The 22,655-nt window shown below is 45.6% G+C and overlaps 2 protein-coding genes across 40 annotated transcripts in view; both read right to left on the bottom strand.

Annotated features, from left to right (window-relative positions):
• Positions 1 to 8,293, bottom strand: part of LOC117651264 (facilitated trehalose transporter Tret1-like) — a 34,925-nt gene extending 26,632 nt beyond the window's left edge. Inside the window, exons 1-5 of the mRNA XM_034395119.1 lie at positions 8,111 to 8,293; positions 6,211 to 6,366; positions 5,773 to 5,908; positions 4,289 to 4,474; positions 120 to 218 (exon numbers count right to left, since the gene is read on the bottom strand). Of these exons, the coding sequence (XP_034251010.1) occupies positions 120 to 218; positions 4,289 to 4,474; positions 5,773 to 5,908; positions 6,211 to 6,345 (556 nt within the window). The 5' untranslated portion in view covers positions 6,346 to 6,366; positions 8,111 to 8,293. The remainder of the gene's footprint in view (positions 1 to 119; positions 219 to 4,288; positions 4,475 to 5,772; positions 5,909 to 6,210; positions 6,367 to 8,110) is intronic.
• Positions 8,294 to 9,824: 1,531 nt separating this feature from the next.
• LOC117651736 (gastrula zinc finger protein XlCGF8.2DB-like) overlaps positions 9,825 to 22,655 on the bottom strand; it is a 51,896-nt gene continuing 39,065 nt past the window's right edge. For 15 of the 39 annotated variants that reach the window (XM_034396222.1, XM_034396390.1, XM_034396115.1 and 12 more), the window contains one exon: positions 9,825 to 11,308. In XM_034396222.1, the coding sequence (XP_034252113.1) occupies positions 10,453 to 11,307 (855 nt within the window). In that variant the 5' untranslated portion in view covers position 11,308 and the 3' untranslated portion in view covers positions 9,825 to 10,452. The other 24 variants (XM_034396230.1, XM_034396255.1, XM_034396284.1 and 21 more) reach the window with 14 other exon arrangements.

Here is a 22,655-nt window from a genome sequence, read left to right as displayed (position 1 = left end):
TTCAGACGAACGTGACGTCATATTCAGACGAACGTGACGTCATATTCAGACGAATATGTCAAAATTTCACGTTCTCCAACGAATATGACGTCACAGTCATCGTGTAACAGAGTACCCACCTATTGACGCCATGGTCGGCTGCGTGGCGTTCAGGGCTCCGCGGAGGTGTGAGGGCGCCACCTCCGTCACGAACATGATGGCGCCGTTGATTCCAAGGGCTGCGAGGAGAAACACAATTGAGTGATCATCTGACAGAACAACGTATCTTCATAGGAAATCCCACAGTAGACACGCTGGGGGTAACCACTCGCGTAATACCCTGTACACAAAAACCGTGTATTGCGCGTAATACAAGTGATCGTAGTACCATTTTTGGGTCATATGTGCCAAATTTGGGCATTTTAGGGCCGTAATACACGTGTGATACACTCGTAATACAGCGTAATACCGAGTGGTCTGTACACGATTTCTTGAAGTGTTTACCCCCTCGCGCTGTTATGTACGAATGCAACACAATGTCGGTCGGTATTTCTGCTTCATTCATCTCGCCGGCTAAGAGCTATAGGGGGGGGCACCTCCGGACATTTTTAATTTCGCTATGAAAGATCAGTTGCATTGCGAATTCCCGCGTACACTGCGAGAAAAGATCACGGTAAATCCTGTACTGATTACTCCAGACTTCACCGTACTTTTTTTAACAGGCAATACCGTACTTTTTTTACAGGAAACGCCGTACTTTTTTTACAGGTAATCCCGTACATTTTCCCCCGGCAATCCCGTACTTTTAATACCTATCAAAAACTGCTATAATTTTGTTCAGTCGATTGACCCTCTTTTTCCAAGTTCCTGATGTACGCAACTGCTGAAGTCGGACTCCTGGACCCCTCTTCCGACCACTCGTTGGAAAGGTCTTGAAGAGACCTATTGAAAGGTGCAATAAAATTTTTCAGTCGGTCGACCCCCTTTTTTCAAGATCCTGATGTGGACACTTCTTGGAAGCGGCCTTTGATGGGACCAGATCTGGTCTTTCCTACGGCATGGACTGTACGGAAGAACGGAACTACTGTTAAAAGAACGGAATATTTTGTAAAAAAAGTACGGTAAATACGTAGACTGTACGGAGGATACAGGTTTTTGAAGTACGGTAAAGTTTGGCAAAAAAATTATCCAGGATTTACCGTCATTTTTTCTCAGAGTGTAGCAGATTGAGATCTCGACAGGGTTGTTAACAGGAGTCTCCAGGTCGGCCGCCGGCCGTGCCTCGGCGCGGGGAGCCAATGCAGACCCAAATGAAAATCGCGATTTCTCGAAAAGGGTTGGCCAAAAAATTTCAAACTTTGGGAGAGAGACTGGGAATAGACCAGGCCCGCCCCCCGGGGCGGTCAAATCCGGCCCGACATTGCCTGTTTGCCTACTGGCGTGATCGGTCGAAAAACGGAGACCGCCGTATCTCGGCTCCGGGCACGATATCGAAAATCGGCCAACGTACGCGCGTAGTCCTACTCGTTGCCAAACGCCTCTCCAAATTTCAAGTCAAAACTTTAACGGTGTGGCCGTAATTTTGGGAAACGCCGAGACGAAAAACGCGACTTTTCGGCGACTGGCGTGGCGAAGGAGGCTGGAGGCAGGCAAAGAGGCCTGATCAAGGGACCGGCCCCCGAAGTGCCCCTCCGCACCTCCCCCCCCCCACCCGCCCTGCACTGCACTGCCAGACTGCCATTGTAATGCGCCCGGCCGTCTGGGGCTCGCGCCTGCCTGGCTCCCGGGGTGCATCCCCGCTACCTGCTCTAGCAGTGTCTCCGTCGCACTTGCGTGACAGACGGCACAGACGAAGAAAGTAGCTGTCGACGTCTGGGATGGCTATGCGGACGCCACCTTTGGCTCCGGGGAGGAGGCCGGTGCGGTCCCAGCCGATTCCGAGCCAGCCGGCGGCAAGGCGAAAAGTTCATCTGAACCTGGCTCAAAATGACACGTTTTTCAACATTGGTACCAATATGCGTTTCGAAGCGAGCTGATCAATTCTGTACCCATGAAAATTTTTCAGTGATTTATTGTCAAAATTGTCCTAGCAATCTCTCGTTTACACCCAACTTCCTAGTTTTTTGAACTGATTCCGCCACCCTCCGTAAAATATCAACTTTCCGAAAATTTTCAAAATTTTTACATCCACTCCTAGTCTCTTTTGTTTGGCGGCGGAAATATACCTGCTCGAGGGTCGGAGCCAGGCACGGGGCCCCCGCCTGCCCACCCCAAACCCACCCCCTTTCACGTCAAACAAAAGAGACTAGGAGCGGATGTAAAAATTTGAAATTTTCGGAAAGTTGATATTTTACGGATGGTGGCGGAATCAGTTCAAAAAACTAGGAAGTTGGGTGTAAACGAGAAATTGCTAGGACAATTTTGACAATAAATCACTGAACAATTTTCTTGGTATAAAATTTGATCAGCGCGCTTCGAAACGCATATTGGTACCAATGTTGAAAAACGTGTCATTTTGAGCCAGGTTCAGATGAATTTTTCTGCCTTGCCGCCGGCTGGCTCGGAATCGGCTGGGACCGACCGCGCCTCCTCGCCGGAGCCAAAAGGTGGCGTCCGCATAGCCATCCCAGACGTCGACAGCTACTTTCTTCGTCTGTGCCGTCTGTCACGAAAGTGCGACGGAGACAATGCTAGAGCAGGTAGCGTGGATGCACCCCGGAGCCAGGCAGGCGCGAGCCCCAGGCCCGGGCCGGGGGCATTACAATGGCAGTCTGGCAGTGCAGTGCAGGGCGGGCGGGGCGGGGGAGGTGCGGGGGGCAATTCGGGGGCCGGTCCCTTGATCAGGCCTCTTTGCCTGCCTCCAGCCTGCCTTCGCCACGCCAGTCGCCGAAAAGTCGCGTTTTTCGTCTCGGCGTTTCCCAAATTACGGCCACACCGTTCAAGATTTTGACTTGAAATTTGGGGGAGGCGTTTTGGGAACGAGTAGGACTACGCGCGTACGTTGGCCGATTTTCGATATCGTGCCCAGGAGCCGAGATACGGCGGTCTCCGTTTTTCGAGCCGATCACGCCAGTAGGCAAACAGGCAATGTCGGGCCGGATTTGACCGCACCGGGGGCGGGCCTGGTCTATTACCAGTCTCTCTACCAAGTTTGAAATTTTTTGGCCAAGCCGTTTTCGAGAAATCGCGATTTTCATTTGGGTCTGCATTGGCTCCCCGCGCCGAGGCACGGCCGGCGGCCGACCTGGAGACTCCTGTTAACGTTAAATTCAATGACATTGCGCAAATTTTTTAAAAATGATGAATGAAAAACGCAAAATTTAACTTCTATGTTTATCTGTTGGTTGGAATCGACTCACAAAGGTTCAAATATTCTAAAAAAAATTTCAGTCCCATGAAATTTGTGATGCTGTGGCCCACAGGAGGACGAAAAGTCTAAATTAACTTCAACTTTAACGCCGTTAAACGTGGATCTCAATACCCATACGTAATGTGAAAAAAAAAATACCGGGACAGCGTCCGGCTATATAGGACACTCACATTGCAGGAACGTGACATCACGTTGAAACGAATGTCACGAAATGTCACATTCGTTTGGATGCGAATCGGCCATAAATCAGCTTATTCACATCTAAACGAATGTTGCACAATGCTCAAAGGAACGTGACATTTTGTCACATTCGTTTAGACGTGATGTAACGTTCCTGAAATGAGAGCGGATCGGATAAAAATTGGTGCCCCACTTCCAAGAACTGTGCACAGCTCTCGTATGCACTGAAAATTTCTTAATTAAAAATTCGGCTGTGGTGTTCGAAGAAATTTGTGCTAACATAATACGTACGAACTCAATTTGTTTATACGCCCCTATTAGGAATCTTTTTCTTTTGTTTTTCTACAGCTTCATATTACATAGAACAAGTGGCTCCATAATATTTTTGCCGAAATTCTTTGAAATGGTGAGTTTATTTTATTCGTAAGACATTTTGAGTGAAAATTCAGACCTAGAGGTTTCATTGTAAAACTTTGAACGGAGTCTGGTGATTAGAAAGGACTTAGCAGCCGTTTTCGTAAAAGCCCACACTAATTAGAGAAAAAATGGTAAAAATGAAAAAAACGCGCTTTCAGGCAAACTAGGCATTGTAGAGGTCTGATTTTTTGGTGGATGACTCATCTATAGGTTAGGTTAGGAAACAATTGACCGAAATATGGAACAATCCGGTGGGGGGTCGATGTAACAGGGTGTAAAAGTGGGACGGAATGACCCAGATTTCGTTTAGAGTGTGCTTCGCAAACACCAGGAGACACCCACAGTTAGCCAGCCCGGTGAGCAGCCTGCCGACCAGGATCTGCTCGTACGTGGAGGCGCTGGCCACGACGAACCAGCCGGCGGCAAAGGGCAGGAAGGAGAAGCGCACCGTGTTGAGGCGCCCGAAGCGGTTCATGACGACGCCAGAGATGAGCGTGCCCATGGCCATGCAGGCCACCATGCAGCTGCCTGCGGGAACAGCCAAACGGTTCAGGAACGATGACGTAGCACACTCCACAAACTGAAGTGTGTACTCAGTACGTCCACAGATGCGCATACTTAGCTGAGTACACATCTACAGATGCGCATACTCAGATGAGTACACGTCTACAGTTGCATACTTGGCTGAGTACACACCTGCATATGCATACCTAACTCATCTAAGTGCGCATCTGCAGATGTGTACTCAGCTGAGTATGCATCTGTAGACGTGTACTCAGCTAAGTATGCATCTGTAGACGTGTACTCAGCTGAGTATGCATCTGTAGACGTGTACTCAGCTGAGTATGCATCTGTAGACGTGTACTCATCTGAGTATGCATCTGAAGATGTGTAGTCAACTAAGTAGGCATCTGTAGAGGTGTAGTTCCAAGTATGCCTCTGCACTATCAGAAAATTCCGAATAAAAATGGAAAAATCATGGAGTTTTTCCGAAACTTCTGCATGGAGCTCTCCATAACTGCAAATTCTGGGCTTTCTCCGAAAAGTTTCGGAATTTTGAACAAAAATGCAAGCTTCACTATCACGAAAACACGAAAAAAGGTTTGCGACCAGTGAAAAAATGAGGGGAAGGTAAACCCCTACTTGTTTACCTTTTCATAAAATTAAGGGAAAGCTACAGGATGGCGCTAAAATAAGCTCGAAGGAGATTGTCCCTTATTTGACCATTTGAGACTGAAGAATGCTTCAGCGAAGCCCTCTTTAAAATATCTGAGAAAAGACATGCATTTTACCTCCCATCAGGACCCAAGTAATGCTTTGCTGAGTATGCGGTTTTTCTCCATAAAGTTTCGGAGCTAATTTCTAACAGTGTGTAGACGCCTACTGAGTACACACTTCAGTTTGTAGAGCAGTGGAGCAGAAGACCGATGGAGGCGGCCTAAATTCTCGGCGCGTTTTGAGATCCAGAGTCGCCAAACAGGACTCGAACCGAAGGAAAACTGTACCTTCACGGCCGTCCTCCGAACTCGTGGGGAAATACAAAACGAAAACAAAGCGCAGGACTTGAATTAGAAACCGTCAGCCCCCCTTTACACTCTGAAATTGGCAGGCACACACTTCCTTATATGCACACATAAGCGACGGCATGCACCAGGAAGTGCATACCTGGCACACACTTGAGTTTGCAGTGCACTCTCTTTCGGAATGAACAGTTGAGAGCCACCCACTTGCATGGTGTGAAAACGGAAAGTAAAAACCACCTGAACGCAGTAAAACTGCGCTGCTGCCCCCTCAACAATTAACCTCGATGGCGATGGTCTTCTCACCGAGCAGCACGCCCTGTTCCAGCGTGATGGGGATCTCGCTGCCCTCCTCCTGCAGCTCGGGGATCAGCGAGGACGAGTACGCCATGGTCAGGCCCTCGGGGACGTTGAACATGCCGGCGGCAAGGCAGGCCAAGATCTAAGGCCATGAGGAGAAAAACAGAGCTAAATTATTGATGCTGAGCGCGTTTTACTCCCGACACTGCAAAGTGGGCCAGAAGACCGGTGGAGGCGCTCAAAATCCCGGACGCGTTTTGAGCTCCGGGGTCGCTAAATGGGACTCGAACCGAACGTGTGACCCCACCGATGGATTGCTCTCCGCACGAGGAATCCAGTGGTGGGGTCACAAGTTTGGTTCATATTCTATTTAGCGACTGTGGAGCTCAAAACGCGTCCGGGGTTTTGACCGCCTCCACCGGTCTTCTGGCCCACTGTGCGTACCTGCGGCCGGCAGCACCGCAGCCCCTTGGGCCCGGTGGGCTCCGGGGCCTGCTTGGCGCTGAGCGAGTGGCTCCGCGGCTTGGCGGCGTCGGTCCGCTGTGCGTCATGGTGGCTGCGCGCCCGTCCGGGCGGCATGGCGGTCGGGCTCGGCGTCCACTGAAAACAATTCCGTCGTTCGGTACGCAGAAAATATGCGGAAAATAAGATTCTGCGGAGAAAGTACGGACATTCCTAACACACTCAACTCTTGTAGGCGGTTTCAATGACCAAGTTGCACTTTTTGTGCATAGTTAGATGCCCCGATACGTACGTAAGCTGTGTATAGTATTATGCATCACTTTGTACATTTTAAGCATCTTACACGCAAAAAAAATCCGTTACTATTGTACGGAAAATGCACAGAAGAATGAAGAACGGAACGTCCGTACTTGCTCCATATGAACTGATCCAGGAAGCAGAAGAAGGGAATAATTTGACTTATTTCCAAATTGAGTTTTTATTATGTCGTGCGTTAGAATGGTTTGTATCATTGCACCAAATAGACACTTCCACCAGCGCGCCGAGTGAAGAACAAGAAGAATAACAAAAGCCGGAAAGTCCATAAAAGTCGCTCCTTTGATAATATTATGGGTTCATTTGGGTTCTAAAAATTATTTAAAATTAAATAAAGACAAGTTTCATGATTGTAAACAGTCAAAACCTATAAACAAGACGTTTATGGGGGTTCCGGTACCATTTCTTCCTCTTGTTCTTCACTCGGCGTTCTGGTGGAAGTGTCTATTATTTGACTCAATTCCTAGCAGTTCAAGAGAAAATCCACTTCGAAAAAAGATGTAACACAACTTGACCCCTTTTACACTCTCAATTTAGCGGAAAATGGATACATCTCAACCAAAGTCAACATGACTCCGTTCAACATATTGTTGATAGGAGATAACTCAACTTGTGTTTTTATGTATCCATTGTAAAAAGAATCAAGTCAACTTACCCCCCTTTAATGTTAAGAACACGGAAAAAGGAGCTAAGTCCAAAAAATGCACCAGAGGAACCATCACTCTCTGCTGACTATAGTTCCACTTGACATGTCTCCTTATTCCACTTCGTTTAAGAAATATAAGTTGAGATGACTCTGTTTTCCATTTTAGCGGAAAAAGGTAAGTCATAGATATCCTATACGCAGTGACCTGACACTCCTGATGTTCATCTCACAATTTAATTTACATTCTTTGAACTTGTTATCATCTATAACATTCCATTGTTCAGTTTTAGATTTCCCCGCTAACAGTTTTTTGTTGCTCCTGAAACATGGTCAAAATGGCTTTATCCCCTTCTTCCCCTTCCTGGATCAACTCATCGAGGGGTCCTATTCAAAAGATCTTATCTGCGTGTTCCCCCCAAGACAATCTTATCTTAAACGCAGGCAAATTTCACTCAGTTTGATCATTTGATACACCTACAAATCAATATAATCTGTGATTAAATTCACTGAAATGTGAAGATGAAAGATCAAAGAAAAGAACAGTGCATGCAGAAATATATTCCGCTTACTCTCGTAAGCCATCCCAAATGGTCAAACTGAGTGAAATTCACCTGCGTTTAAGATAAGATTGTCTTGGGGGGAACGCGCAGATAAGAGATCTTTTGAATAGGACCCCTCGATATGAACTCAGGTTACGGAAAGAAGTACGTACAGCAGTACCGTAGTCAGCAGGCCCGGACGGTCCGCGCAAGTTACACTGCACGCGCGAGTGCATACCCCGTCCGAGCATTCTAATTCTCACCGCTAATGAGGTGAGAATTTCGATTCTCACACCACGGTGATATTTTTTTTCTTATCCCTATGGTGGCTCAATTTATTCACCTTTGAGTTTTCAAAGTTAAGTGAACAGAATGTACTCACCTCACGTCGTGGGTTCGAAAAGAGTTCTGAACTCTCTGCCTCGGCGTGCTGTTAAAACCCTCTCCGCCTGAGATTGTTCCTATCGCCCACGTGTGCCGCACGGGCTGATGAAGCCGAGGCGGCTGTGGCGCAAGACGCGTCCTGCCCTGGCGCGCTCCGAGCGCCACTGAACTAGACATTGTCTGGCAACCGCGGGCAAGGTCATGCTCCCGGCGTCTGGGGACCACCAGCGGCGAGACCGGGCAAGGCCGCAAGACTTATCAAGCATGGTTGACTCGGCGCCTGTTGCTGCAGATTATGTTTCCGTAAATTTTGAGGTGGCATTTTGGGTGCAAGGGCGTACGTTGGCGGATCCAGACCGGTCAGAGGGACAGAAAGATAGGGGGCAAGGGCGCAAGTAGCACTTCGGGCAAAGTGTTGCTTTTGGTTTACATTGCAAATTCAATTGAGAAAGGCAGACATTTTTTGGCGTGTACCAAAATGTCTCACGCTTAAAAGTGAGAACCAAAAGATCCATGAAGCGGTAGAAGGGGATAACTCAATTTTCATTATTTGTCCGGAGACAAAAAACTGTTTGCAAGGTAAACTTCATCCAATGAGATGAATGATGCAATTTCATTTTTGTCAAGAAAGCCTAAGAAATAACTGAAAATTTTTGGGCTCACAAAAAATGGGAAGCCGTTTTGAATGCCAAAAATTGGCAAGTTTGGCCCGGAAATAATTACTCCTCCCCCAGCTTGCCAAAATTTGGCAAGCTTGAAGATTTCCGACCAAACCTTGCCAACTTTTGGCATTCTAAACGGCTTACCAAATTTGCGGCAAGCAAACTTGCTTTGCAGTGAAGCTTAACACTTGTTCGCGGCTAAACGTCAATGCCGTGCGACTCGCGGAATGCCGCCCAAATACAGCGTAGCAGTCAGTGCTCGATTCCACGAAGTGCACGCCCTCGTTTCAGTGACGACGTTCCCGAGCCACGTTACGTCCTTGGCTAGGGACTTCAGACAGGTCGGATCTCTGTCCCACACGTGGTTCCATTGAAAGGAAGTCGGTGCCCGCGCTCAGCGGGCCAGAAAACCAGCGCAGGCGGTCAAAACTCTAGACGCGCTTAGAGCTCTACAGCTTAGCAGGACTCGAACCGAACGTGTGACACCACCAACGGATTCCTCGTTCGGAGAGCAATCCATTGGTGGGGTCACACGCTCCGTTCGAGTCCCGTTTAGTGCCTCTGGAGCTCAAAACGCGTCCGGAATTTTGACAGCTCCCACCGGTCTGCGCCGCGGCTGCACGTCTTGGGCAATCATTATCATTATGAAAACGAGGACTGCGTGCTGCAAGGAGACCAGCCACTGCCCCTTGCCCAACTCAAGCACGAGCGTTTTCAGTCAACAGAGGCGATCGTCGAGAAGTGCACCTTGATGTCAGCAATAGAATCTATCCGGCGACTGCGTGTGTCAGCTTCATCCGAGTGCGAATCTTACGACGAATGAAAAAAAAATTACTGCCGAATGGGCTCTGTGTCGTTTGCTGTTGGACATCATACTAATTTGATACATGTTGGCGGGAGTTGATGCCTGGAGTACCACTTCTTCCGTCCAGGGAATAAAGACAAAAGAGACAGATACGGTGCGACCATGCCTTGTCCGTTTACCTTCCTTGTATGTTTCGAAAGAACTGAGTTTGAGAGGGTCCAGATCATCAAGACATCTTCATGAAATTCAAAATACGAATCAAGTTTAATGGTTTCAAAACAATGTTTCAATGCGAAACAATTCACAACAAAACATTGAGAGATTCATCACGCCCTTAAAAAAACCTAATTTATCCGTTTGTCCCAGCAATGTTGAAACAGAAGCTTAACCTCCACCAACCGCTTCTCTTCTTGAGACATGATGACAAGTTCGAAGTTAAGCAGGACTCTCGAATAGCACAATCGACTTGAAAGTGAACCTAAAATCTAAGAACTAAAGCATTTTTCCAAAAGGTCACAAGCAAATTTTAGATAACACATGCTTTTGGGAAATGTCAATACATTCAATCAGTGAAATTGCACGGAACGATTGGGCGTTCTCACAAGGACCATAAACAAGCTTGGGCTTCATGTAAACAGAGAGTATTGGTCGGATAGCCCTAGTTACACCCGTACGAAGAACATAAAAGAGCCGCAGGAATTCTGACCATAATAACTACAGAGCAGTTCCCACGTTCTTTCCAACAGAAATGATTAAATACATGGCTACAGTGCACTTCCAACGTTCTTTTAAACAGAGTTGATTCGATAAACTAGCATAAATAATGATGCGCCGTATGAAAAATGTTATTAAAATTCAGGTCGTTGAAATCATTCACTCACGATGCGTATCCTTGGTGTGCGTCAGAAGGTGCCTTCGAAGCTGTCCACTTTGAACAAACTTCTTTTTGCAAACGGTGCACTCGAAACGCTTCTTCCCAGTGTGGATGCGGACGTGTTCGCTAAGGTGTCCACTTCGAGCGAACTTCTTATTGCAAACTTTGCACTCGAAAGGCTTCTCCCCGGTGTGGGTGCGAAGGTGCGTTCTCAGATAACAACTTTTTGTGAACTTCTTCTTGCAAACTGTGCACTCGGAAGGCTTCTCCCGGGTGTGGGTGCGCAGGTGCTTTCTCAGATTACTACTTTCATTGAACTTCTTCTTGCAAACTGTGCACTCGAAAGGCTTCTCCCCGGTGTGGGTGCGAAGGTGGTTTCTAAGATCTCCACTTCGAGTGAACTTTTTCTGGCAAACTGTGCACTCGAAAGGCTTCTCCCCGGTGTGGATTCGAAGATGCGTTCTGAGACTTCCACTTTCAGTGAACTTCATGTTGCAAACTGTGCACTCAAAAGGCTTCTCCCCGGTGTGGGTGCGAAGGTGTGCTCTGAGACTACCACTTCGACTGAACTTCTGCCTGCAAACTGCGCACTCGAAAGGCTTCTCCCCGGTGTGGGTCCGAAGATGCCTTCTGAGATTTCCACTTTGAGTGAAGCTCTTCCTGCAAACTGTGCATTCGAAGGGCTTCTCCTCGGTGTGGGTCCGAAGGTGCGTTTCTAGTTGACTTCTAAAGGCGAACTGCTTCTCGCACACTGGACACTCCAGACGCTTCTCTCCATTGCAGGCACCGCGTGGAGCACGCACGGACGCTGACGATCCAGCCGTGCGGTGACGGGGCTCACGCTCGCGGGACATTCTGAAACACAGTAAGATCTTACAAAACACATAACCATGCATAATGTTCTTATCAGGTACTGCACTCTAAATGTCTTACAATGAAATTTGACCTATGTTATTCGTATGTTACAGTGAATTCGGCGCAAGCATAATACGAAGCAATATTCCTTCGTAATACGAATCTTTTTAGCTTTTTCATTGTAAGATACAAAGAAAAACCTTCGTTATACGAAGGAAAACCACCTTCGTATTATGCTTGCGCCATTTCCTTCGTATTATGGGAAATTTCTTCGTAAGACATTTAGAGTGTGAACTGTATTCTGTCCGAGGCGGAAACGCCTTTAAACGTTTCCAGAAGGCGACAAATTAAAACACAAACCACACTGATAATAATTTTGTCGTTACTTAGTAACACCTTCATTGGTAACTTTTTTGGCGGCAATTAAGAAACGAATAGCTTGTTGAACTTTCGTTGAACTCGAACTAGGGTCAGGGCGGGGAAGAACTGGACAGGGGAAGAACTGGACACCCCATATTTAACTTCAAATACCGTAGGCACAGGAATAACAACTATCAAAAGTTGTTCCGTGGCATCAGCGGTTCATTACATGACAGTTGACAGGCCAGTACATACGGCATTTGAAGTCAAATGTGGGGTGTCCAGCTCTTCCCCTGTCCAGTTTTTCCCTGCTCTGACCCTAAAGGATAATTTCACCACAACAACTTTGTTATGACACATGAACAGTCAGCCTTAAAAAACAAGTCTTTGTTCAACAGCAAACGATGTTAGTCAACGACAAAAGTTGAAAATGATTTTGTAATGTCTGCAACAAATAAATATTGATTGAGAACTTTTGCCCCATAGTTTAATTTTCATGATTCTTCTTTTAATAATAATTGTCCTGTGACTTAGAAGAACAAAATTGATAATTAATCATAATATATTTAAATTGAGCAGACAATTGCAAAATAAGTTGATCCAGGAAGCGGAAGAAGGAAATAATTTGACTTTTCTCCAACTTGAGTTTTTATCTCATTATTTACCTCAGCGTAGTTTGCATCACTACACAAAATTTTTTGACCCAATTCCTTACAGTTTAGGAGAAAATCCACATAAAAATAGATGTTACTCAACTTAACCCTTTTACGGTCCAAATTTTATTGGAAAATGGAGGGAACTCAACCGAAGCCCACATGACTTCATTGCACATAATGACAAAGGGAGATAACTCAACTTGTGTCTTTATGAATGTAATGTATAACGAATCAACTCAACTTAACTCCATATCACCAATTGGAAAAAAGAGGTAACTCCAAAAATGTACCACAGAAATATAGACTACGCAGACCTCAGCTCCACTTGAATTGTCTCCGAATTCCACCTCGTTTCGGAGAACCAAGTAAACATAGTTCCATAGTCCATTCCAACGTAAAGATTTAAATCACAAAAACCGTCTACAGAGTGATGCTACACTTAAGAAAATTTTCACGGGTAATTCTTAGGCTTTTCTGACAAAAATGCAAATGCATTATTCATCCAATTGGATTTAGTTTACCCTCCAAACAGTTTTTTGTTTCACTGTAAAATGATGAAAATTGAGTTATCCCCTTCTACCGCTTTGGATCAGTTGTTTGCACACACAGTGTATCGTTAATGGTGATAACAAGAATTTTGTTATTCTTTGACAAATTGTCACTTACTAGATTCAACAAAATTTCTTTCGCTTTGCTTCCTTTAACGTACTATGTTTTGGAACAACTATATTTTCTGTCCTCTGACTGTTACTGTACAACCATTTTTAAACAGGGCAAAGAAAAATATGTCCACATAAATTTGGAACGCTTTTTGTACAGAATCTAAGCGCTAAATTGTTGGCAGAGGTGGACAAGTATGTCCATAACAAGGTTCAAAAGAAAGTCCATGAAAAAGTCTCTAGAAAATGAACCAAATATGATCACGAGCCATAGATTTCTTTCGTTCCAAAGGTCTGGAGGCAAAGTGATGAGTTCTACCGATGGACAAAGTTGCAAACACTAATACATACTATGACGTAAAAGCCATGGACGACTAAGTGCACATTTGGAAACGCTTAGAAACATTTCCACTTGGGATGCAATATTGTCCCTAAAATTTGTCCACGGGAATCTTCGCGTCCGATTATTGGCTGAGCGTTAGCGAAGCCCTTGCCGTGTTTGGGGGCGCCGAAAGGCGGCTGGTCGTGCGTCTGTCCTCCGGGCGGCCGGGGGGAAGGGGCTGGGGGTGGGGGAGGGGGGTCGTCATGAGGCTAACATTTTAGGTTTCACTGCGCCTAAACCGCTGGACCGATTGAGTTCAAATTTTGTGGGTAGTTACCTGTTAGGGAGGACTTCACTTTGCAGGTGTTAAATTTGACCCCCACCCCCTTGAACGCCCCCACCCCCCTAAAAACGTTGTTGACCATTTTATGCTTCTGTACGAGCCACATGAGGTGCTGTGCGAAAAACAATCGTTTCGGTGGCTGGGGGCAGCCTCCAAGAACAACCCCTCCAAATTTCAGCCCGATACTACTAATAGTTTTTGTCTGAGAGACTTAAATGTGATAGGACGTGATGCCAGCAGTTTGGCGTTTTGTCTGTCTGTCTGTCTGTCTGTGACTTTGTACTCACCAACGATTCTCAGCAACTACAGGGGGTATAGTTCCAACATTTCGTATTTAACGTCGTCTTAGTTCCCCCCAACACGAGTTTGTTTCAAATCGCACGGTAAAAACGCTTCCTGGGAATCCCAGGAATCTCCTGGGAACTCCTATACCTTATAACATAGGGCTCCTGGGAATCCCAGGTTTCGTTTTGACCGTGCGTTGTTTAGTATCGTTTGAAATATTCAAAACATCGTTTTGAACTCGGTTATTAGCGTTGTTAGGTTGGTAGCAGTGTGTGGCTGACCAATTTCTCATACCTGCTGCCGCGCTTGCAAGCGTCTGCAAGACGGGACGGCACTTCTGCAAATAAAACAAACTGAAGAGCAAAAGGGCTCTCAAATAGGTTCTGAGTTAGTTTTTCAACGTTCTAGAATGATTAAAACCCTTCCGGAGTGTCAACAGAGGAAAATACGAAAAATGAATGTGAGAATGGATTGCGTGTTTCGTACCCCTCTCCCCCTTCCCCGTCACAGGGGAATCTGCCTTCAGGTCAGTGCACTGTGTGAGTGTAGTTGTGGATTCTAACTAGAATGTTTTCTTTGCCTTTGTGTGCATCTACTGATTTTATTCTCTCTGATACTATCCTTATTTTTAAATTTCATAGTAAATCAAATCAGGTAAATGCATGAATAACTTCTGTTTTAATTAGGTGACATGTTAAATGTCTTGGTTTGACTCGGGAAATGACATTCTATTGCAATGCTTCAAGCTAACATAAATATTCTAGTTCTAACATCTATTGACTAAAAGAAACCATATATAGATGTATTTAGTGCAATAAATAATCCATCTATTTAGTGCTAGCAAATTTTGAATTGATATTGGGTGCAATGAGACGATTCAGGTTTTGAGCGTTAGGTGACTTGGTAATCTGATTTAAAGTAGTACATCAGCTAGGGCTTCCCGCCAAAAATTTTTGAAATTGAAATTTGTCGTAATGCTCTGAGCTTTGCATCAAGTTACAGATAAATCTCCAAACTCTGTTTTAAGTTATATGCAATTTTGATGTAACCCTACAGGGTTTTGACCAATTCAACTATGAAAACGGCCAAAGTCGCGTTTTGACCCAAAAGAGGGCATTTTTCGGACATTCTTTGTTCTGTAGTTCTCATCTATGGACAGGGACCCTCGTTTTTCTGGAAGGATTTTGATTCTATGTAGTGTTTTTTATCTAACTATAGTTTTTCATTGCCTTCTTATTACTCCTTATGTGCCAAAAGTAAACGTTAGCATGTTTTTTAGACCCATTCCCCATAAGACCCATGTTAAAAATCCCAACTTTGACTGCATTTATCTCAGAAACGAGTTCAGGAAGGAGCATTTTGTTTGGTAACACTGACTTCAGCGCATGATTTTCTATCGATATGGATCAAATGGGGAACTTTTTTAATACTTTGTTTGTAACTGATGTACTACTTTAATGAGACGATTTCTCCCACTTCACCAAAATTTGTGTCCAACAACTGGAACTAAGTATTGGTAATGGTTTAAAAGCTGGCTCTCTGAGCGTAAGCCCAATGCCCAATGTTAATACCATACTGTCATCTTTTACTCCAAAGATAAAATATCACGAGACATGAACAAGATAAATTATGTTGGCGTATTGAGCAACAAGTGGCCTCTGCATTGTACTTCATGAGACGATTCACTGAATTTGACAAAACTTGGTCCCCGTCGAATGCTTCAGATCAGCCTGCCCAAAACTGAGTCACTTCATATAAACTATGATTACATATTCCAGTCTTTATTATTAAATTCACTTGTTTAAAATGAAAGAATGACAAAGGGCTTCTCAAATATAACTAATAAATTTGTGAATTCATTAGTTTGAAGAAAAAGATACATCGAATAGTGACTCAAGCAGACAAGAAGTCAATTAAGCGATTCAATGCTGGCAATGGAATGTTACTCGACTGAAGGAATCGCATTGGTGTGGCATTAGGGAATTGGTGACGACAAAGGGTGATCCATGAAGACCAACCCAGACCCGTACATTACCCATAATTAACCTGTTTTATATCAATACGTTTCAATTGAATCTATTATTGATTCTTGCAGTTTTTGGGGGTGCTGATCATGAAAACCACTTCCATTTCTACTCCAGACTTGTATTTTCACCCCAAATTAGGTCATTTTGGGCCACAATTATCAAATCGAGATTTATATTGATTCCTGCAGTTTTTGGTGTGCTAAACTCAAAAATGGCCTCCAAAGTTTTCCCAGACTCACGCTTTACCTAATTTTGACCAAATTTGGACCAAAATTTTTGAATTGAGTTTGATGTTGATTCCAACAGTTTTTAGTGTTCTGATAACGAAAATCACCTCCATTTCGACTCCAGACTTCTATTTTCATCCCAAATTAGGTCGTTTCGGACCAAAATTTTCAAATCGAGTTTTATATTGTTTCCTGCAGTTTTTGGTGTGCTGAACTCAAAAATCACCTCCAAATTTTTCCCAGACTCACGCATTACCGAATTTTGATCAATTTTGGACCAAAATTTCGGAATCGAGTTTGACGTTGATCCCAACATTTTTTTGTGTGCTGATAACGAAAATCACTTCCAGTTATACCTCAGACCTACATTCCACTCAATATGAGCCCACAAACTGCGCATTTCGTCTATTTAAGCAAAGTCCGAAGTGCACAAACTCGCATCGCTCAGCCACACTACGCGCCCACACTAAACGGCGCGTACCCCTAGTAAATAAAATCGTGCGTCTCTCCCCAATCACACGTGCAACAGAGCAGTGAAGGCTAACGAGCTGCATCCATATAAAATACTTCGGGGAAAAAAAGAAAAAAAAAGAATAGAAACGCCGGAGGTCGGGTCGCGTCGGCCGATGCAGGGGGCGGCAACGGCCTAGGAAGCGCGTGAAGCCAAGCGCGAGTAAGTGCAGGGGTTACTTATTTTGCTTCGATTGTAAGATCTAGCCCGTTGATTGCAAAACGCTTTGCACAGATCAAAAGAGCACGAAATTTGGGGTGCATTAGGCCTAGTAGACTGCCCGATACTTCCTATGCAACCGAACACAAGGGCGAAATCATTTACATCAACATGGCGCATTCGAGTTTTTTCCTCAATTTTATGATTTTTGTGTTTTTTTGGTGTTTTTACTGCACCTTAATATTAGATACGGGGGGAGTTTCGGGAAGAGCAATTAGCCTAATGCACCCTAAATTTCAAGCCGTTTCCATCAGTGCAAAGCGTTTCGAAAAACACAGTCTGGGTTTCATAATCTCGAACAAGTGCGCAACCTCTGCACTGACGGCGCGAGCATCGCTTCACGCTCTCCCTAGGCCGTTGCCACCCCCTGGCCGATGAGAAACATCCACTCCGCAAGCGCTGCCTCTGATACTGGATAGGCGACTCGACTTCCGACCTATTTCCTTACTCCGAAGGATCCAGGCGGATCTTCTTCGCAACCCGATAGAGACAAATTCACCGGTAGTCGGGTCGCATCGCCAATTCGGAATCCGAGCCGCACAATATCGGTGGCAGATTTCTGATTGGCCGACGCAACCCGACTTCCGGTGAATTCGCTTACGTCGAGAGATCGAGTTTAGTCCGGCGAAATATCACTTACATGTAGAGGACTCGGAACACGTCGCCGCGTAGAGACGCTGGTGGAAACACGTGCCGTTCCTGAAGACGCGCCGTTCGTCCTTCTCGGTCAAGATCCTCCTTCCTTCAGTCAGGTGGGCTGCCACTGCAAAGACGGAGCCGGTCTGGAGTGGAAAACGACGACAACGATTGAATACCAGTGATGGTGCGAACTGGTCCGTACTATGCTGTTCAATTTAGGCCAGCGCTGTGAGCCAAGACGTGATAGTCCAGTCAGTACGGCGAAAAGGTCCTCACGTGGACGTGAATGTGAAAAGAAAGTGCAATCGGATTACGCTTGGCACTTTGCGTCAACCGTAACAAGCTCATCCGCTCAGCTTCCTCCTGAGGTGGAATTTAAAGTGTATGCTTTACTTCTAGCGTAACGTCGACAGGCGTACCTTAATCCAGCGAATCTTGAAACGGAAGGAAAAGATGAAAAGTAAGCCCTCATCACAGCATCTGCGCGTTCTTTTTCTTCCGTGTAAAGATTCATTGGCTACACTTGATCCAAACATAAGTTTGCGCTAAAGGTGCACCTACCAGCGACTACGCCGACTATTGATCCTTTGCACTCCCTTTCGAGTTCCACTTTTCCACCAGAGCGTCAAGTGAAATGAATAGGAAGATTCTGGAACCGGAAACAGTACTTAAACGTCAGCCATCGCCGAGTGAAGAGCCTAAGTATTCAGAAAGACAAGAACCAGTGGCTCGCCATGCAAGGGCATCGCCTCCCGAGGCGCCTCGGGAAAATGATCATATATGGTCCATATATGATGGGCATATATGATTCATATATGTTGCATATATGAAACATATTAAAATCATATATGATACATATATGACCTATTAATGTGAATCATATAAGTTTTCATATTTAGTTCATATATGTTATATTGCATATATGAGTCATATATGACTTAATTATCATAAATCAATAAAAAATTGAACATTTGATACTAAATTCAGAGTGTGAAAGGTTCCAGATCAAGTACTTATGCATTTTACAACAAAAGAACTGAAAGAATGGCCGTAAAAAAACGTCACGGAGTAGGTTTCGAACCAGCGATCTTTGATTCCACAGGCGGTTGCTTTACTTACTACGCTACGACGCTTCCTGGCAGGACCAGGGCTCTGTGACGGAGACCTTCTAGAGCTGGTCGATATCATATATGTCACATATATGTCTCATATATGAAATATATATGGTGGGACTTAGAAAATAAATGATGTGGACGGCCGCGAACCTAGACATTGTCATATATGGTACATATATGGTACATATATGACCAGACCATGTTCATATATGATGATGCAATCCTCATATGTGTATCTAGGAACACCATATATGAAGTGGAACTGGTCATATATTGTACATATATGACAAGAACATTTTCATATATGATGATGAAATCCTCATATATGTGTCTAGGGACTTCATATATGAAGCTGAACGGGTCATATATGGGCCATATATGTGACAATATTGCCATATATGACCGTTAAAAAAGTCATATATGATCCAGGAAGCGGAAGAAGGGGGTAAGTCGAGTTGAATCCGTGCACTTTTGCAAGGCCTAAACCTTGCAGGTGGAAGAACAGGGGGGGAAATGCCATCTAAAAATAGACGCAAGAGGATGGGACGTGTCTCACCACACTTATTTTTGGACCAAATTTTCGCTCATGTTTACTTGATAGACTGATAAGAGGTCACTGAATCAACTCGACTTAACCCCTTCTTCCGCTTCGTGGATCATATGTGCCTAGAAATATCATATATGTAACATATATGAAACATATATGAACCAAATTTCTGCATATATGATATAAAAATACATATATGATACATATATGGAGGATGGACTTTCATATATGGCGTGTGTCTCGTCATATATGAATCACATACACTCATATATGTACCATCTATGAATCATATATACTCATATATGTACCATATATGAAACATACAGGGTGAGTTTTCTCAATGTGTCAATAATTTGCAGGCAGTTTGGGCATCTTCTAGGGGACCATTTTTCACCAATGAACTAGTGGGCGCAAACGTCTAGATACGGAGATAATTGGTGTTTTGAATTTGGATTTTGCGCCTACAAGGTAGCCACCCGGTGCCACTGAGGGTGGCAGGACCTGTCGAGGGGGTGTCGCGGGACTAGCAGTACTCGCGGGAGTGCCACTTACCTCGCGGAAGTATCCGTAGAATCCTGCCACCCTCGCAAAGACAGCCGTGAGATCCACTGTAACGGGGGCCACCATGACAGCCCCTTGAGACCCGCGGCAACCCCTCCCAAAAGACATTTGCAAGGTCCGCCGCACCCCTTCGAGACTCGAAGCTACCCTCCTAGACCCGCGACACCCCCACGTGAGGTCCTGCGCCCATCAGTGGCAGCGGGTGCCTACCTCGCAGGCGCGAAGGCCAATTACAAAGCACCAATTATCTCCGTACCTAGACGTTTGCGCCCACTAGTTCATTGGAAGAAAATGATCCCCTTGGGGTGCCCAAACTACCTACAAATTATTGACACATTGAGAAAACTCACCCTGTATATGATCCTTTTCCCGCGGACACAAGTTCAAAATGTGATGTAGCCACTTTTTTCACTTTACAATAAACTTAATTAAAACTTACCTTGAACGTTCCTCTGATCAGAAATGTTGACCACTAAATACGTTTTGAACCGTTCTCGAGAACGAACCATTTCAGTGGACCCCTGCAACACCCTTTTTCACAGTTAAGGGGGCACACCAGTGAAAATCGTCAAATTTTGGCCTTCTTTTTTATTTGATCTTATTTTTCTGCTATTCATTCCGAGTCGAACGCCGCAAACCCCACCTCAAAATTCCAATTACTTTGGCTTGGGCACATTTTTGAAGTTCCTAAAAAGGTAACTATTTTTGCATATTTTACCTCAATTGTTGACGTTCAGGTGTTTCACTTGAAGTCCAATGACAAAACCCTCGAACCATCGAAACGCAGTTGGAAAAAGGAATATTTTGGCGCAAACCGAACTCAAATATGTCATAAATTGCGTCCGTAATGAGGAATAATGCGTGTAAATCGTAGTTTCACTTCAAACGTCGTTTTCTCGAAACCCCATTTTTGGACCTAGTGCCCACGATTTCGGGCGCAAAAATTGAAATAATTGAGTGCGGTTTGCGGCAAAATGTTCCTTAAACTTGCCGCTATCGTGTGAACCTCGGATATGGTCGTAGCACGTACAGGGCCTGAGCCACAGACACGGAAACGTGAAAAATATGGTCAAAAAATTAGTTTATTTTTTTGCTTCTCAATAAAACATATTTAGATTTGTGTTTCCGACATGTCCGTGGTTCACACGATAGCCACATGTGTCTTGATGAGAAATTTTGAAACCCCATGTTTCTGGCTGAATCGAGGGCTTCACAAAGTTGGGCAAAGTGGAGCCGTGTCACCGAAAAATGAAGATGGCGCCCACCCCCCCCTTCCCGTCGCCGCTCCTGGCTGCCGTGTACTTTTTTGGTTAAATTGACATATTTTATAGTTCAGAATAAAATTTCAACCATTTCCTTCGTTACTTTACTCAGAATAACGTTTTTACGAAGCCTCTGCATTTTCACTGGTGTGCCCCCTTAAAAGGTGTTCAGCGCACCCAGCTCGGACTGGGCGCCCTTCCCGACCTAATGCAGGTTCCGGGTGTCAAGCGCCCCTTCCGGGTAAGCAACCTACCGTGTCCGGGCGCACTGGAGCCCCGCGGGTTGCCTTCCCTCCAGGCGCTTCAAGACGTACGGCCCCCGCGCGTGCCCACCAACCCCAACAACGGCTCCAGCTGGGCGACGAAGAAGACGGACTTCGAGAGACGCGCGGCTGCCCCGCACGCAGCAGCAACGACCTGCCTGCACCGACGCCGGAGGCACACTGCCAACGGCGAAGGCCCAGCGCCCCGCGAGCACGGCCTTTAGTGCACGGTCAGCACTGCACTGGCCGACGGACGCACCGTCAGCAGGTCGGTGGCGTGGCCTCGAAGATCGCCCCCCCCCCCTCTACACTGTAAATTTTTTTATATATAGTCATAGAAATGTAGATTGTGAATGTATTATCAAGGGCAAGAGCCGCCGGCTAGGTCCGGTGAACCCTTGCCCTCGCAGACCGCCCCAGGGCGCGCATTGCACCAATTGACGCTAAAGCACTTGGATTCTCGGTGCAAGAGCAGGAAGTGCCGGACAAACCGTCTACCACACTTACAAGAGTGGTAGAAAAAAGGACGGAAAAGGGACGGAACGTGTCTGGTCAATTTTTAACCTGGACCGTCCGTACCTTGCCAACCACGAAAGTTCTGTACATTTTTTTCCGTACCAGTTTACATGAGATCCTTATGGAGACCACAGAGAACCAGTACGGAAGGTCCGCACCTTTTCCGTACCCCATTTTTCCGTACATTTTCCGCACCAAACCACGGAATTCTTTGCAGTGACGTCCTTCCCGCCACGCCAAATTGTGTAAGACTCTCACGCGTGGACTGAGTACCGTTCAGGCGGTTATCTTGAAGTCCGGCTGTGCATGTGTGGTCCTCCTGCCGTCTCTGGATCGGCGCTCGAGGCGAGGGGATGTGCACTCGCGTAATGTGACAAGTACACACAAGCCTTGTGCTACGCGTGATACACGTAACACTGCAAAGCCGGTGGTAAGTTTGCTTGCCACAAAAAAATGGCAAGCCGTTTTCAATGCCCAAAAATTGCAAAGCTTGGCCTACCCCTTCCGCAGCTAGCCAAACTTTGGCCAGCCATTGAAGATTTCCGACAACACTGACCAATTTTTGGCATCAAAACGGCTTGCCAATTTTGTGGCAGGCAAACATACCACCGCTTTGCAGTGAAGCTTAACACTGCGGCGAGATGTGACCACATTAACGCACTTCAATGCCGTGCGGTTCGTGGAATGCCGCCCAAATACAGCGTAGCAGTCTGTGCTCGATTCCACGAAGTGTACGCCCTCGTTTCAGTGACGACATTCCCGAGCCACATTATGTCCTTGGCTAGGGACTTCAGACAGGTCGGATCTCTGTCTCACACGTGGATCCATCGCAAGG

This window comes from Thrips palmi, unplaced genomic scaffold (genome assembly GCF_012932325.1).
Source record: "Thrips palmi isolate BJ-2018 unplaced genomic scaffold, TpBJ-2018v1 HiC_scaffold_10, whole genome shotgun sequence".
NCBI classification, from domain to species: Eukaryota; Metazoa; Arthropoda; class Insecta; order Thysanoptera; family Thripidae; genus Thrips; species Thrips palmi.
The sequence above is the reverse complement of the archived record's forward strand: the minus strand, read 5'-3'. Positions and strand labels throughout refer to the sequence as shown.